Raw genomic sequence first — 16,982 nt, 5'->3', positions numbered from 1 at the left:
TTTGGGTTAAAAGTACTTTAGGCAATCTTTTGCCCCAAAAATCTAGCAATGATTCTGCTGTGAAGTGGATTTTCCTATTTACATAATATTAATTAACACTAAGCCATTGAGTGGCAGAATTGACATAAGTTGCAGAAAACCCCTGATGTTGGAGAAAGAAAACAAAGTTTTTTATTCTTCTGCTCAGTGGTGGCGAAAAGGGATCACATACCTTGCAATGCGGGTGGAGATCTAAATGCCCCTTATATGGTTGGTTTCGTATTGCAGTCATTGATGAACCTTTCTTCCAGAATGTAAAGAGTATAGAAAATTCCCCCTCTATTCTAATTATGTGAAACATTAGTGACACTGTAATAGGAGAAACCATTCAACAATCAAGGGGTTCCTATTTGTCGAGTGTCAAACAACTGTTTTTCACTCATAAAAAGTTCAGACAATTTTAATAATGTAGAAGTATTCTACAGAAAGTCCTACATAACCAGTATAATGTCTGTAGTTGCGCAATTGTCTTTCTTCCCTTATAGCAAGTAGTGTCCGAGCCGAGACGAAAAAGTCGGGACATGGATTAAAAGGAATGGACTGTTCCGACTAAATCGGAACGTCTAATAGCGTTGCATCAATGGCTATAGAGCTAAAATAGCCCAATCTTGCAGACTGCAGACCTCTAGAGCCTGCCCCTGTCCAGAAACAACCTATTCATTTGCTCAAGGACAAAATCGAAATTCATGCAAAATTTGAAAAACCGTCAACGTAATTTTTGTAGGTTTTTATACGTTCAAATTAAAAAAAAAATCATGGCTCGAAGGGGAGGCATGACCCCCTAGCCCCCCTTGGGTACGGGCCTGATATATATTATTATGACTAATAATATTCAAGACTCTTTCGTTCTGTTTCTTTTCACCACGTATACAGGCTCGAGAAGTCCACTTTATTCTCATCATAGGCTAATCGGAACTGGACCTACAGCTTAAATTTGGATCAGAACAAGTCTACAAGATGCGTTAAAAGGGAATCGGGACTGAGACCACTGCAGAGAATGCGTTTTTATTTCTTTGTTTATTCTTTTTACTTCTCATATCTGACCTTCAGTTTAGCGTGACAATGGGAGGAATTATGATAACAACAGAGGCGTATAAATCCACGCGTTTACTTCGTTAACGTCGAAGAACTAAAGAAACCCGCCGCCAGAAACGTGGGTGGGGATAAATAGCGGGCGAGTTGTTTTCCTCCAATGACACTCAACCTTCAGCCAATGGCCGCAGCTGTCACTCTGCTCGTCTACTCCACGTGGAGTCTCAGTCACATGACTGCGGATACGCTGTTGCCGTACTTTGCAACTTCAATATGGAGACCGTGGGAAGATGGTTGTGCGCGGAGGGACAAGGTGGCGTCGAGTAGATGTGTGGCAACACTGTGCGTGGAATGTGATTGTTGCAGCTGGTGGGCGCGCCCCGTTGACTTCAAAGCCAGCCGGTCGTTAACGTAGCTAGCACGTCGACTATAGCAAAGGGTGGGTGAAGTAGGCAAGCGCCCGGGACCTCGCGTCCCATGGGTTTATTATTTTTTAAAAAAATGTACGCGTAATAAATAGAAGTGAGAATGAGAAGGATAGATGGAAAGTGCTATTTTTTGTGGCCGATAAGACTACAACATTTTAACCTGTTATAAATTCTAGTGAAACATTGCACTTTGATTGAATACGTCAACTACTTAGAAATTTGAATAAACCGGGTGGTAGCCGTCTGATTTTAGAATATTCAGGAAGCCAAACAACAACAATGAAACGCTCTCTTACAAAGGTTGATAAGCATAAACACAATTTTTGACTTCTTATAATTTAGCGGTTCGAAAACATTGAGAAAACGTTATACACAGCAGAAACAACAGAAAATTAAGAAAACTTCACGTATTTGGTTAAATTTCTTTCGAAATATCACCAATTACCACAAGAACATTTCAGACGAATACAATAAAATGAGATTCACAATAATTATCCTCGTTGTGAAATTCAAAATGAACTGATACAGGTAAAGAGCAACAATGTCAAAATGGCTATATTAAAAAAAAAATTAGCTGAGTCCAGAGATTTACTAACTTCTTTTAAATTCTAGATTATCTTGTAAGTGAACGTGATCTAATACACAACAGTACAACAATGTTTTTAACATGCAACACTTATTACTCATTGTTGAAGTTCGTTTCAGTAGTTATGAAACTACATCCAAAAACTGACGACCCAACACGCATATGAATTCTATTGTACAGTCACGGACACTGCCGGCTTGTAATGAATACATTGACTTTCAATGGAATCGTTACAAGCCAGCAGTGTCCGTGACTGTACGTACTTTTACTTAAAAGTAAAAGTTCTTCATGCCGGATTTCCATTCAAAAGTGGAGAGATGCTGGCAACTGCAGGATAGTACATAAGTTTTTTAATGTTATTATTTTTCAGTCGCTTTTCTGTAATTTATGGCTAATAGCGACGATGTGGATGAGTGATGATGTGATTGAATTAAAGAAAGGGCACTTACCAAAACACCCATGGCCAGATCGAGACTAGAACCCGGGAACTCCTGTGGCAAGATCGAAAGTTGGCCACTTAACACACTTGGTCACCGAACCGGCGTGTATATGTTATTAATGCTACATTGATTTGGCTTATTTTTCTTCACTTTCCTGCCACTTTTGGCTATTCGCGAAGATGAAGACGATGGGACAGTCACAAAAATTCCCACTATCAGGCCATCATTCAAACCCGGGAGTCTTATTAATGCTCTATATATTTAAAGGTGTTTGTTTGTTAAATAGATAAACCCTGTGGCCAACAGATCCTATAGTGGCAAAGCCTGCCATCCAGATTTCAGTCAGATGGCGCCCAGTGAACTTACATCACCGCTGCTGTATGCAGCTTGATAGATTAGATTGCAGAATGAATGCTAGTTATTCTCTTTATCTGCTATTTTATCTACTAGTTATATCCTGTGTGTTACATTTTGTGCTAACAAAATATAACACACAGGATTTTCCTGAAGTAACACGATTATGCCTTATTTCCATATTAAACACACTTTGCTAACGAAGGCAGTTTTTGTTTAATTAAAAGCACTATACACGTTAAGTTTCCACCCTATCTCATGGATTCCTGTTATTTGGATGGCAAATGAACTGTAGGACCTCTCCCGATAAGGCATTTCCCTACCGTTTGGTACGAGGAGACGTCGTGGAAGTTCCACCTAGGACAACGGGCCTGCCTCTGCGTTGGTGGCCCTATACTATGGTGTGATAGTACATGACGTTTTCCGAGCTGTACGAGTTCGTTAGCTCTGGAATATTGCTGGGTCTGGCTCAGCATCCACTATTGTTATGCTGGGGTAAACTTGGCCAGCTTACCACGGTATAATTAAAGTAATAGCAGTAATCCCTGAGATCTTCCATGTCACATTCAGGAAAATGTAGCTATGTAATGAAGTAAGTCTTGATAGCCAGTATGTGTGTATTAGAGTACTGCATTGGACCACATTCGCTCGCTCAAACGTGATCGAATCTACCACACTCGAGCGTGATTCGCTCGAATATATAGAATATCAAATGTCATTTCAATGTGACAATAATAGTACAAATATATGTGTAACATTCGTGGTGTTAGTTTCAGCCCATAATCATGTATTCATTTTCATATATTGCTATGTATTGGTAAGATACACTAAATTACATTTTAACATGGAGATAATGACTATGTTCACTTTAGTTTCAATTCCACGGCGTCTTTCACTTCACTATCCATATTTGATGGCCCACTACTACAGACAAATGACAGAAATACGTGTACTAATAGGTTTCGAGAGCTCGAGTGTATTCAGCTTGTTCGAGCGTTTCTCGCTCGAGCGGAAGAATTATCAATTCTGTGTGCCATCTAGCGTTGCCCGTGCGAACTATTTGCCGCTAGAGCGAAAAACGTTCATTGCAGCACTGTAGTGTGTATGCAAATAGTAGGTATGTAATGTAAGACCACTAACGGTTTTTCCTTTTGGGTTTGTAGGTTAGTTGACTGATAAGTATTTAAGTGCTTTGTGCATTTTTTATCACCTTAGATTTAATCATGTTAGTATTGCAGACTCAAAAGGAAGAATGGCGTTTTATAAGAGATCGCTATGGACATGAAAGCGAGATCTTGTCATATACAGATGCATTCGACATTTATCGAGTGTATTTGCATGCGCAGTTGGTTCTCCGGCGCAAGACTAAGGTACAAATGGCATTGCGTCCCTCTTCCAACTGAAAAAAAATAGGCCCTCACGGATTGTAGAGACGTTGACGGCGTTGTGAGGCTTTGAACTGACATCTACCTGTACCAACCATCTTTTCAGGATCTTAAGAGACATAGGAACCCTCGACAGAATTATGGAAGCTATTGCACCGACAGGAAAGCGTATCAGATGTTCTAACTTCACGGCCTCAAAATCAGCAACACAAGGATGTTCACAGAGACGAATTCTAGATCCAGAATTGTGAAATCTAAACTTGGATCCATCTCTAGAAAAATTAGGAAATATTTCGGGATCAAAAACACAAATATACTATGCAGATGACATAATAATTGTACTATAAGGTAATTCAAGAACAGAGTTGGAAAGGAAGTCCAGTATTGCGATACACTCTTACGAGGACATGTGTGATACGGCGAAATTGACTATTGCCACCCAGGAGACTCACTTTATAATCCTAAAGGGTAAGCTCAATGCTAATAAACACCTACAGATGAAACTCACAGAAAATTTTTGGAAGAGAAAAGGAAGCTAAATATTTAGGTGTGAAATTACGAGAAATGCAACGATGATATGGATTATGTAACTTCAAAAGCTGACTCCGTAATAAATAAATTGGTAGCACTCGTACATTCAAACTCTCTATGTCGCTTATAAACCCATACATATTCATAATCTACAGTGCGATTGTTTCTTTCGAAGAATCAATCTGACTAGACTACCTAAAATATACTAAAATAACCATCTACTTCACTCTGGAACCACTTAAAAAAGCTAATCCGTAGAGCATATCTGTCTCCTGCTAAAAGAACCAACCATATATTATTAATATAAAACAGTGCAATTGAAGGTTCAGTTCGGTACCCGACTCTGAAATTCGCCCCTCCCAACAGTATTTCTGGATTCTCCACTGGTATAAGTGCATCAGTAAATGGAAGACTTCGTAATTTTGTTTATATTATATTATTGTTGTATTGGTTTTTCCTGGCATGTCAGGTTAACCTGGTTTAAAATTAATTTCTCTGCAATGAGGAATTTTCAAATAAATAAAAACAGTATTTGTGTCTGATCTGCAATTCAGACCAAGAATAATGAAACGCATGATATGAACGAAATTCAATTCAGCCAATTGAAAATTCAAGTTTGATCCCTACTGAAAACAATTCTTGCGAGCAGCCCTGCTTGGAGTCCAATATTGATGCTCCGTTCCCACTTGAGCCCTTTATGTGTGCAGACAAAGGTGAACAGGACGGAGTTCTCTGCAACGACAAAAAACCCACGGGTTAAAATGATCGGCGAGTGTGTGCTCTGAATTGCCATTCGGCGAGCCTTTGTTTTCTCTTGTGTTATTTGCGTCGCTGCTGCCTTCAACGAGTCTTACCATTCTTCTCTTTCGCCCACGCGACTTTACTTCACCGGAAGGCTTTTATCCTTCTTTTTTAAGTTCCATTTGGTGGAAACTCTACACCCTTTTGTGCGTGCAGGACAGAGAACCGAGGCGTTGCAGTTAATCTCTTTCTGGCGCATCTGTCACAGCGCTGGGAGTCACTTAGGGCCTGCGGTTGCGGAAACCGAATGTTGGGAGCTCAAGCCGAGAAAAATCTTGTTGGGGTTTGTATTTAGTTATATCAGAGACTTCATGCTGGTTTAGCTTGGCCAGGGAAGAAATTAAGAAGGGTGTTGTTGCATGCGTATTATTATCAATGGCGTAGCGTTATGGTACGCCCGTACGCCCGGCGTTCCCAGATTTAAAGTTTCAAAAAAGCTTAAATGCTGTGATTATAAAGTAAAACGTGACTAATTTCATAAATGTTTGACCTTTATGGCATTATAATAGCTATTTTTCGCGATCCGCTTGCAACGCTCCACTCTCAACACTCGTTCTAGAATCTCTTTTCAATGCCTTTCCCGGCCGGACGCCGAGCAGATTCGGCGTACAGGATTCTATATTCCTTGCTGCCTTTCTGGAGGGAAAACTTCGATTTCTACAGCACGCGCGTAAATGCTCTCTCGTACGCCAGCGTACGGTACGGAGCAGAGAGGTCTACTGTGATTGGTTCGTGTGACTCTCCTACCTTCTGAAGCAGACGACAGCGGTAGAATTCCTACCCGGTTCTTTGCTCTTCGCGTTCATGCAACTCGTGCTATGTGATGCTACAATACGCAATATTGACTGACGTAACTTTACCAATCTCAAATATACTGTTTCTTAATGGCCACTGCATTGTATAATTTATCGCACGAACAGCGATGTGCATTAGAAACTAAAATATCAACACAGTTTTGTCAAATAAGTTGGTGAAGTCCTCGTGGTAGAAATTCAGCCTGTGGCTGCTCTACCACTTAACCCGCAAAACTATTAATTTTTTTATTGTATTTTTTCGTTATTATCTAACTACTTAATATTGTGTCAATGGGAATGTTTAGCATTCATTTGAAAACTCTTAACATCGAATGGTCTCTGGAGAAAATTATTTTAAAATGTTTATCAGCATTCTCAAGATGTAATAAACAGTGGTCTGAATTACTAATCGGCACTGTTACGTCAGTAGAGTGTACGATATTTGGATCATCCACTCTGCTTTTCACAGTGCGCCAAGACGACAGAGGTCCCTGGTTCGAATCCCGGCGTGAGCACGGGTGTTCTTTGTCAGTGTCCCTTCATCAATATCATCACTCATATTCATATTCGCAATTAACCAAAAGTGGTAGAAAAGCTAAATAAAATAAACTAAATCAATCAGTAGTTGGATCACCCACAACAATGACGTCTACTGTTGTGCAGAGGCGCTTGTGATTCAGGTAGGTTTTTAATGACTTGCGTCATGCAGAAAGGTATTAAAAAAGGTATAAAACACCAGAGTTCAAAACATTTGTGGCATAGTGAGGCATCTAATTTCCTAGCTAAAACCATAAAAAAGTTAGGTTTTCTATGCTAAAACATGCAGTAAAAAAATCCGTCACGCAACAGCCCATGAAGGGGCTAGGCATACCTACCGACTGCCGGTCTCCCTCCCACGCTTTCCTTCGTCACCTCTAAGCGTGGAGATCTTCAACCAGTATTGGAATAGTCGGGGGGTCAGCCCGACGTATCCCCAGCCGTTATAGTAGGTCTGAAAACCCAGCTGACTTCAGGCAAATAAACAATACCTGTGGCGACTAATACCATAAGTAAATTATTAAGCAAGAAAGGGCCGACCCTTCCTTCGGACTTGGCGTTCCCACCCGAAATGTCCATGCTACGCCACTGATTATTATTACTATTAGTTCAGCACTGTTTAAGTACAATGCATAGTTACTGCACTAAACAGTACAATAGGCAGATCTAGAAATTTTCCTGGGAGGAAGAACTTTAAAAAAATCATAAAAATGCCCTTTTAAATAATTATTTCTTAAATACAGAGAGACCACTGCCATCAGCTGAAAATCAAACACAACCTTTGTTTTAGTCCTTGTCATGAGGAGGAAGACCATTGAACCATTCTGAGGTTTGTTGGGGAAACTTTTGTGATTTTGTGCTTCTAATAGTGGTCTTTCAACAAACCAAAATTCAGCTTTTACGGAATTATTTTCGACATTCAACACTTTCTACCTTTCTAACTGGGTTAAATGTACTTTTGGAAGTTTGAATGAATGAATTAAATTTTTTGGGTTAATTGCCCCATATGGTAATTTTCTCCCTACAATGTACACGTTCTACTTGTAAAAGTTCTCTCATCTAAGACACTTTCATAACACAATTATATCGTAGAACCTTCTCTCATTGTTTTTGGTCTTCGAATGTCACCTGGATAATTCCAAAGAATTTTTATCTTGAATAGTGTAAACAAAAAATATTTTTTCTGCATTTGTCTTTTGCTTCTTAAAAAGTTGAACCGCAATATATATCATATTTATTACTTTCGAGTAATAAAAGTCTATTTTTAAATACATCCTTTGTTAGATAAACTTACAGCTTTTGTGTAGAGCACATCAGGAGATTTAATTGAAATTTTAGCGTCATCAAACCTTTGTCCCTTCTGTGCTCTTGTTTCCCCATTATACACGTCGCAATCCTTTATTAGCGGAAACAGCCAACAGTATGTATTTTACGAAGGTACTACCCGCGCTTCTTTGAAAGTCAACACGACAAAGCAAACATAAGGGATCGTACCTAAACACGCGTCATTTCCCGTTTTTATGCACTTTGGAAAGTTTATAATCATCATATTACAGAGCGAATAATATTTTCTTTTTGGTCAATTGACTTTACACACAATAACGTAGGTATTGAATCGCCACAGAGAGAAAGTAGAAGGATTTAAAGCAGGGAGCGTATTCGTTTCATTTAGGAATTCTCGGTGTAAAAAGTCCTGAAATTGCCCAGGAAATTGATATGGATGGCCGCAGATTGCGAGGTAGAAAATTAAAGGGCTTACGAATAAAGGCTGTAGTCACGTTCCTGGCAAGTTGGGGAAAACAAGGCAATTGATTAATTCTCAAGACAGATTCATTAACTTAAAGCTCTAATACGTAAAGTATTAAAAAAGTTAGAACAGTGTTTCATACCGTGTGTTTCACCTCGCTATACAAGAATAAAGAAGAAAATAATACATTAGTGTGAAAGTTTTCGGAATCTCAGTTTAAGGCATCTTTAGATCAATTTACCACCTCTGTTCCCGCGTGAGTAGTAATTATTCTTAAAAAGGAAACCGTTTCCATTTGCCAAAACTGCCCCTTACAGGGAGGCGTGTGTGTGTGTGTGTGGGGGGGGGGTACAGGTTTTCAAGGATTCATTGTAAGAAAAAAATTCAAAATGAAAATTTTCTACATCGTAAATATATGCGGTAAGACCACTCCATGTCTGTAAAATGGTGTTTAGTGTGTTAGTTGGTTGCGAACTCTACTGGTTAATAGAGGAAGTACATACGTAGGTGCGTGCTACTCGCTAATTGGTGCACAGAAAAGGAACTTAACTAACTGTTCACGAGCAACCTAGAGCTATCGCCCACTGGAGTTCTGGGTAACACGCTGGACAAGTCACCACATCACACGCACAGAGAAGGTATCTCAATCTCGGTGGTTAATTGGAAAATAAGGGACAAAATTCTTCGTTACACACAGACACGACTTCCCAAGGTTTATAACGTTCGTTCTGTAATAACTAGGACCCTGGACTTTATGTCCTATAAAACTGTAAAATATGTATGTAATTATGTCATAAAAGTTGGAAAATATGTCATGAAAAATTTAAAATATGCCAGAAAAATGCTGAAACATTTCCAGTAAAGCCAAAAGATGTGAACAACAGTACTTTCGAATTTCTAATTATACGGAATGCCAGTATATTTCAGTGAAGATCGACTAGGGTGGGGGTGGGTTTTTAAATGAAGTCAGAATCCCTTCAATTGGAGAATATAGTGGAAAATACTGAAAATATCGTGAGGTTCACTGCAATTATTCTTTCATTTACTTTATGTCAGATTTACACCTTTGTGGAAACTAAAGTATAATTGGCAGCTCACTACAGCTCTGGTAAATCTAGGCAATCAATACACAAACACAACTTTTTGATTTTGATGTTTCGTCGTGTCTAAATGTTGCAATAGTGAAAATCACTTCGAATATCCTACCCCAGTTTCACACAACTTGCAAAACAGATTCTTGTCATTTGTGGAGAACAGATCGCTCCCAAATTCTGTAACATAGTTCCTCAGTCCCACCGCAACACATTCCTTTACAGGAGGCATTCTATTCACTCGCACTGCTACACAATGATACGTGTCTGAATCAAACGACAAGTGATCTTGAAACTCCCGTTCTCGATTGCCGACAGAGTAGGGGCTCTAATGTACCGAATGTTATTTTTACTTTTGACTGACTGTTGTGAGAACCGAAAAAAAAGATAAAGAAATGAGATCAATTCTTTACTTCCCGTGCCAGCACAACAATGATAGGGAACATTTTTTCTCAATAATATTTGGAATTGTTGGCGGGATAAAAAATGGGGTAATATTTTTCTGTACTATTGGTAAGAAAAGACGGCCTCTGCTTTTTTTTAATTTCTTCGTTCGTAATTTCCTTATCCTGCCATCGATAATATAAACTATCCGTTGCGCTAAAGGTACGAAGAATAAATTACAAGATAACCGATTACATGAAAGACAATTACGAAATTAAACAGAAATATGTATTATTACGAGTAAATTGATGAAATATGTTGTAAAAACGAGAAATTGGTCAAATATACGTTATCAAGTTCGTCTACTTCGGCTCATTTCCATCAGATATGTAAAGATAACACCTCAGTAATCGTTCCGATGCCAAATAAAAAAATGTGTTATAACTAGACCTTGGATTTTAGGTTTTTAACCTATTTTTTCCTTTGCAGGTAAATAAGAAATAACAAGTTATATCGGCGTTTCACGAAAAAACGAAACAACTGACTAAGTAAGTTTAATAGTGCCTAAAATAACCTATTTTAGGTTTATGTGCCTAAATGAAACCTTTTTGTAGGTTTTTATATATTTTTAGGTTTTACAGGATTTTTATAGGGCTATCTCACAGAGGTATTTACTAGGTTTGGTGGCGAAATAATTCGTTTCAAACATGTTTGTTGTCTATTTCCCTCCCTCCAAGTGTATGATGTTTATCAAAGCTTTAAACAAAAGAAAAATGTCTGATGTCACTGTTACCTGCAGACAGTGGCGGCGAAAGAGGACTTGTCTACTTTTTACCTCTGCACTACAGACTCTTAATGCTCTGCCTTGCCTACTAAGATAAAGTAAACTGTCCTTGCCCCCCTCTCCTCCCCATTCTCAGTTTCGGCACCCAATCGTCTCTACTGCCTACAGAGTCCCAAGTACGAACTTCTGATCTGTGTGGCCTTGCTAACTTTCACGTCAGTTTGGTCCTTTTTGGCATTCACGCCTTGCGAAGTAATATACTTACTATGTTTCTGTTGAAAGATAATTTTCAGCACATGAAATGATCCTCACAGACAAAAGGTGGAGTTTGAGTGTGGATAACGCAAAAAGATTCATGGTGGTCACTAGGACCATGATAAAATTCAAGTATAATTCCTGGTTTTCAAGGTGAACTTTCCAAAAATTCAAGGATACAAGCAAATGATTTCTCTATTCCAACCTTACGTATTACCGACTCTCACCCTCCCTTCCATACACAAAAATATTGACAATATAGAGGGTTTGTATGATTCCAATGTAACAAAAAATTACCCAATGAACTTCAAGATATATTATTTTGTAATAACCTTCCGTTTGTCAGATAGATTGTTCTGTAAAAAACATTAACAAAGTAAACGGATTGAGAAAATTTTATTTTATTTTATGTGTAGCTTTCTATTTCATCCTCAAAAAAATGAATGCAATAAAAGCTAAACTGAGAAAAACTTGCCTCAGGGCATTTATAAACATGTATAAATTTAATGGGATATGTATTAATAAAAGTTGCAATTTTTCACGTCTACGGAGAAAAAAATGGAATAGAGAAAACATCCGCTTGTACCTTATTTCATGTCTTGCGAAAATTCATGAATAATTTCCAGAGCCAATAATTCACACATAATTTCCGGTGCCAATAATTAACGTGTAATTCCAGGAATTCAAGGAATTCCAAGTGAGTAGCCACCCTGATATTGTACAGCAAATTATACATACGTAATTCATTTTTCATATCAACAAGTAACTTTTTCTAACAGAACAAGTGCAGTATTATAATAATTTGTAGATAATTTTGAAAATGATATAAAGAAATGAAAATTTGTTTAGGAAATTAATATTTGGTTATTGCGGTTCTTGTGAAATTTTGTTTTTAACGATTGTATCTAATCAGTATTTTTCAGGAATTTTGTACCAAATTAAGTCTCTTTGCAATCTTTTTCAGGAATTTTTAAGACTAATTTAAGGTTTTTAGAACCTATTTTCGGATTTTTAGAGCCTATATTAGGAACCTAAAAGCACACTTTTTAGAACCTAAAAATCAGAGGTCAAGTTATAACATAATGTCCCGGGTCCTAGAACAGCTGTTACATTTATAAAATGTAATTACGTTCAAGGTATGCTTGTACACGTATGTTTGCAAGGTGAAGGATTGTAATTAAGTATTGTAAATTTCACTGGATTACATCTTCTAACATGTTGTGTTAACTCTTGAGATTTTTAACAAGCAATTCAACTCAAAGAATTACCTGTTTAATGGAAAGGCATTGGTGGAATTTAATATTGGCCCCATCTAGTTCGCTGCACTCTTTGACTCTCACGCGTCTAGTTGGTTACAAGGTGCAACACCGACTCGTCTACTTCATTGATTTGGTGTCAAGTAGTGTATTCCGTGTCTGAACAGTTTGCACTACGTTCTGTAGCGGTGCAGTGTGTGGTGTATGATCACATGGTGCGTGCTAACTAATCAGATGAACGTTTAAAGCAGCAGACAGGCATTTGTTGAATCTTCTGAATTTGTACACCGCTTATCGTCTACTTGGTAGACTGTCATTTCCTTGCACCAGCCTGACACCGGGATTCACCTGCACTGCACCTGGTGTCAGAAAGTGCAGCGAACTGGAAGGGGCCACAAATCTCTTAATTTATATTGAACGTCTTCGAGGCTCATAGAACACTGACTCTGAGTCGTTTCCACCGTGCGGTCATATTGGCGTTGATTCATTGCTGTGGTTGTGGAATTTTTCCATCAATTTTGTACCTTTCTATGTAAATCACAGCGATGGAGATGAATGGTGAACTTATTAAATTGGTAAGTACCATGCTTCTTATTTCCTTTGAATCTATATAGAAGCACTATTCGTGTCCTGTAATCATGTCGTACAATATAATTACATAATTCTTAATATTTCGCGATACAAGACAAACAGTGAAGAGAATTTTACATCGTCGATTGAAAGAGATAAGATAGTTGTATGTAACCAACCTGACTGCCCAGTAACCAGTTAACTTCTTTAAGAGGAAACAGGACATGGCCGATCGTCTTGTGCCTTTGACGCCTGTCCACATCGCAAACGGTCATTTTGAGAATCCGCTCATCCAGGCCTTTCTGAGGGATCTGCAAAGAAACAACAAAACAATTCATTACTGCTGTTTCCAAGGTATTTTACACAAAATAGCATAAACAATCATACACAAAACTGGCTTCCTGAACGCAAACGTAACCAGAGAACAGTGACGGCGCCAGGGAAAAGTGACTGGGGGGGGGGGCGACAAATATTGTTGGGGGGCAGTCACATTGAAAAACCCGAAAACACTATATATAAATATAATATATATATATATATATATATATATATATAAATATATAATAATAATACTTATATTATTATTAATAATAAAAAAATAATTATTATTATTAGCTGTATTCATTATGGTCTTTTGTGATTGTCCCTTATTCAGGGTGGAAGTTTACTGCCTAAATTTACTTCTTGATTACGAGTTTATCTCCATATGATTCGCTTTAATAAAGGCATTAATTTTTTTTTATTCGTGGGAACTTCTGCAAGTTGCGTTGTTTCTAGTGGCCTATTTCAGTATTGGAAGACACTTATAATTTTATAATTCATCGTCTTTCTTGAGATGAAACTACTGATATAAATATTCAAGTTATAAGATAGTAATATAAATGACGGGGAAAAAAATTCGAAGAGTTTAATTTTCTTGCAAAATAAACATGACGTTGGAAGAAATTAATCTTCTTAAGTATCATAACGTTCCGCAAGAACGTGGGATCGAACTGGGTTGATGTAGCTCACTTAATCATCCATCCTTGATGGTAGAGCACTCTCTGCTGTTGGTGAGCATGGTGGTAAGGTGCTAGAGGTAAAGTTAACTGAATGACAATACACAACTCTTGAGTATAAATCCCTACAGACTGGATCAGCATGGCTATAGGAATAGGTATACTGCAGCTGAAGATCTGGGGGTGAGTGGTTATGCTCGCGACTGTAAGAAGAGTCTGACTTGCGACCCGTGTCAACGCGTCTTTTCCAATCTCCTCCAGCTCTCTCTCTCTCTCCCCAAGTTTTCTCTCTCCTGACACCCCAATCGATAGCTCAGAACTGATCTCTGACCTCCCTGCTCCTAGACATTTATTTCAATCGAATTTACTCAACGAATGCAGAGTCAGGCCTGTAGTCTCAACCTGGATTTAGCCTCTTTACATGTTTTTGCTGCTGATGACCAGGAAGAGCTTGAGTGCTGTCTGGCACTGCATTCCTCTGATGATTCTGAATATTTCCTGATTGGAAAACAATGGTTGAATGACTGGGAGTTGGAGTTCGTTGTGCATTATAATTAAGAGATCCTACGGATTGTTACGGTATTAGAAACAACGAAAGTCACTTAGTGAAGTGCAATTATCCTGTAGGATAATTCTGCTGTATGTGATTTGGAGAATACATTGCCCACCTTCGGTACGTCCAGGACTTGACATTTCTTCTCAATAGCAAGGACAGCCAAATGAGGATGCTGGCATCCGGCATCCTGTTTTGAGCAAAGCATTTCAAAGGATTCAAACACGAAAAGGTTCTTTCACATGCTGCATTGTGGAGAATACAACTAGAGTGTTATGAGCCTTGTGAAATGCAAATTTATACTTTCCTAGGATTTCGAATCTAAATCCATTAAGTGGAGTACTTTCGTTCCGTCTTCATAACGCTGAAGAGTTTTGGGCAAAATCTGCGTTTCATCTTTCAGGGAAATGTCATCACGGAATAAAAATCTGAAAAAGGTTACACTTATCTCATAATTTAAGAAATATTCTGACCCTGGTGCACCTCTCACTCTACCACTCCAATTTATATTTGTGCTACACAATTACAGGCTCCTTTAGAGTTCTTGGGAAGAAGTTCTTCGAGTTTTATATGTACGAGAAAAAGCGAACCTGCTTCTAATGATTGAAGAGTGGCAAATCCTAAAAAGCGTTCTTTTATCTACATGCCTGCGATACAAATATCGTTCTTGTTCCTATCGCGCAATGTATTTTGTTTCATCTGACATCAATGCGAATACTTTCGCCTCTTCCACTTCCTGGTTTATTTTGCTGAGAATAAGTGTGGACATTACGCAGATTAATTTGTTTTGAATATAATTTTGAATGTAATTTGCATTTTAAGGTTCAATTTCAATACATTTCCGAATAATATCCCCTCATTTCAAAATTAACCCCTTTGGTAAGGTTTGCCTCAGACTCATCATCTCGAAAATCAAGTGCCTGAATAGTAACAAACCGCGATGCATCCACAACAACCGACATGTAGTGTCGGCTTTCTTGGATCACTTTTGGTCCCGGGTTTGATACCCGGTGGAGGCACTTTAAACTCTAGGTCCAGTCCCGATTAGCCTTAATGTACATAAAGTGGACTAAACACCAAATCAACGAACCAACCAAATCTTAAATCACTTTGAATATATTTTACTAAATAGCGTTGTCACTAACTACCCACGATTAGAATAATTTGCCCGTACTACAGATGATGTTTTGGGGTCCTCAGAATGTTCGTGATGTTTTAAAACCATCCATATTCAACGCTTTTTTCCAGTTCTTAAAACTGGTCAAAACTTAAGTTGATCGCGACGATTACAGGACATAAATTAATGAGAAATGACCTACGGCCAGGTCGGCGCTCAAATCTTGAACGAAAGTCAGAAACACACACACACACACACACACACACACATATATATATATATATTTTATATATATATATATATATACATATTAATGTTTGTTAGTCAAATTGGTATTATAAGTAGGAAAAGTGATATCATGCAGAATACACCACTTAGAAATAGTGAAAATCGTCATACTATTAGAATTAAACTCTCTTATTATTTGATATTTCATTAACTTCAGTTGTGGGGGGGGGGGAGTGGACGGGGGGCGTCGTCACTGCCCGAGAATAAGGGACTACTACTGACAATTATCATGATTGTAATTAATACTAACGTTTTGTCTTCTCCCTTCATGTACGCATGCGTAAAATAAAAAAAAATTGTAATAAGAGAGACAATTTGGATTGCAATAATTTATCTCTTAGCTCATGTTGCATATAGGCAATCATGGTAAAAAAAAAATAGTAAAGTTCTCCCCTGTGATTTTGCACAACGCCATTGAGGCGTATAGGAAGTGTAGAGTTAGGGTCCCACACTTTCTTGATCACGGCCGAATGTGCAGGCGATGTGATCAGCACCACGCCTCTGGCCGCCTTTACCCCCCGAAGTTTCCTCCAGGTACCCACTTTATACGACACTGGGTGGGCGCCGGAGCCGCTTGAACAGGAGAAAAAATCCCAGTTTTCCCCCGCCGGGGATCGAACCCGGGTCTATCGCACGGTAGTCAGACGCTTAACGACTTTTTTTATAGCCCGTGCAGTAGTAGAATCTTCACCAGCCACTTATTTTTAACACACAATTTGCTGTGAGGTATAGTGTGAAAATTGCTTTACAATTACCTCTACGTTCAACCCTAAAATACCTAGGCTAATTCATTGGATCACTACCCTATTCAGTGGCGCCAACTTTTGAAAAACATTAGGCGGTCTGGAGGGTGGCCAGATCCGGATCCTGGCGGATCCGAAATCCGGATCCGGTTGGTTCCGGATCCTAAGAATCCGGATCCTAAAATTTTTCGGATCCGGATCCGGCAACTTCGGATCCGAATCCGGCAATTCCGGATCCGGATCCGTTTTCCATCCAACATGCACTTCTT

At 38.6% G+C, this 16,982-nt stretch overlaps 1 protein-coding gene across 1 annotated transcript in view; it reads right to left on the bottom strand.

Annotated features, from left to right (window-relative positions):
• Positions 1-16,982, bottom strand: part of LOC146003441 (synaptotagmin-15-like) — a 311,110-nt gene that overhangs the window by 80,239 nt on the left and 213,889 nt on the right. Inside the window, exon 4 of the mRNA XM_083141723.1 lies at positions 13,194-13,325. Coding sequence (XP_082997849.1) covers positions 13,194-13,325 — 132 coding nt within the window. The remainder of the gene's footprint in view (positions 1-13,193; positions 13,326-16,982) is intronic.

Source organism: Lepisma saccharinum, chromosome 20 (genome assembly GCF_977018435.1).
Source record: "Lepisma saccharinum chromosome 20, izLepSacc3.1, whole genome shotgun sequence".
Classification (NCBI taxonomy): domain Eukaryota; kingdom Metazoa; phylum Arthropoda; class Insecta; order Zygentoma; family Lepismatidae; genus Lepisma; species Lepisma saccharinum.
The sequence above is the reverse complement of the archived record's forward strand: the minus strand, read 5'-3'. Positions and strand labels throughout refer to the sequence as shown.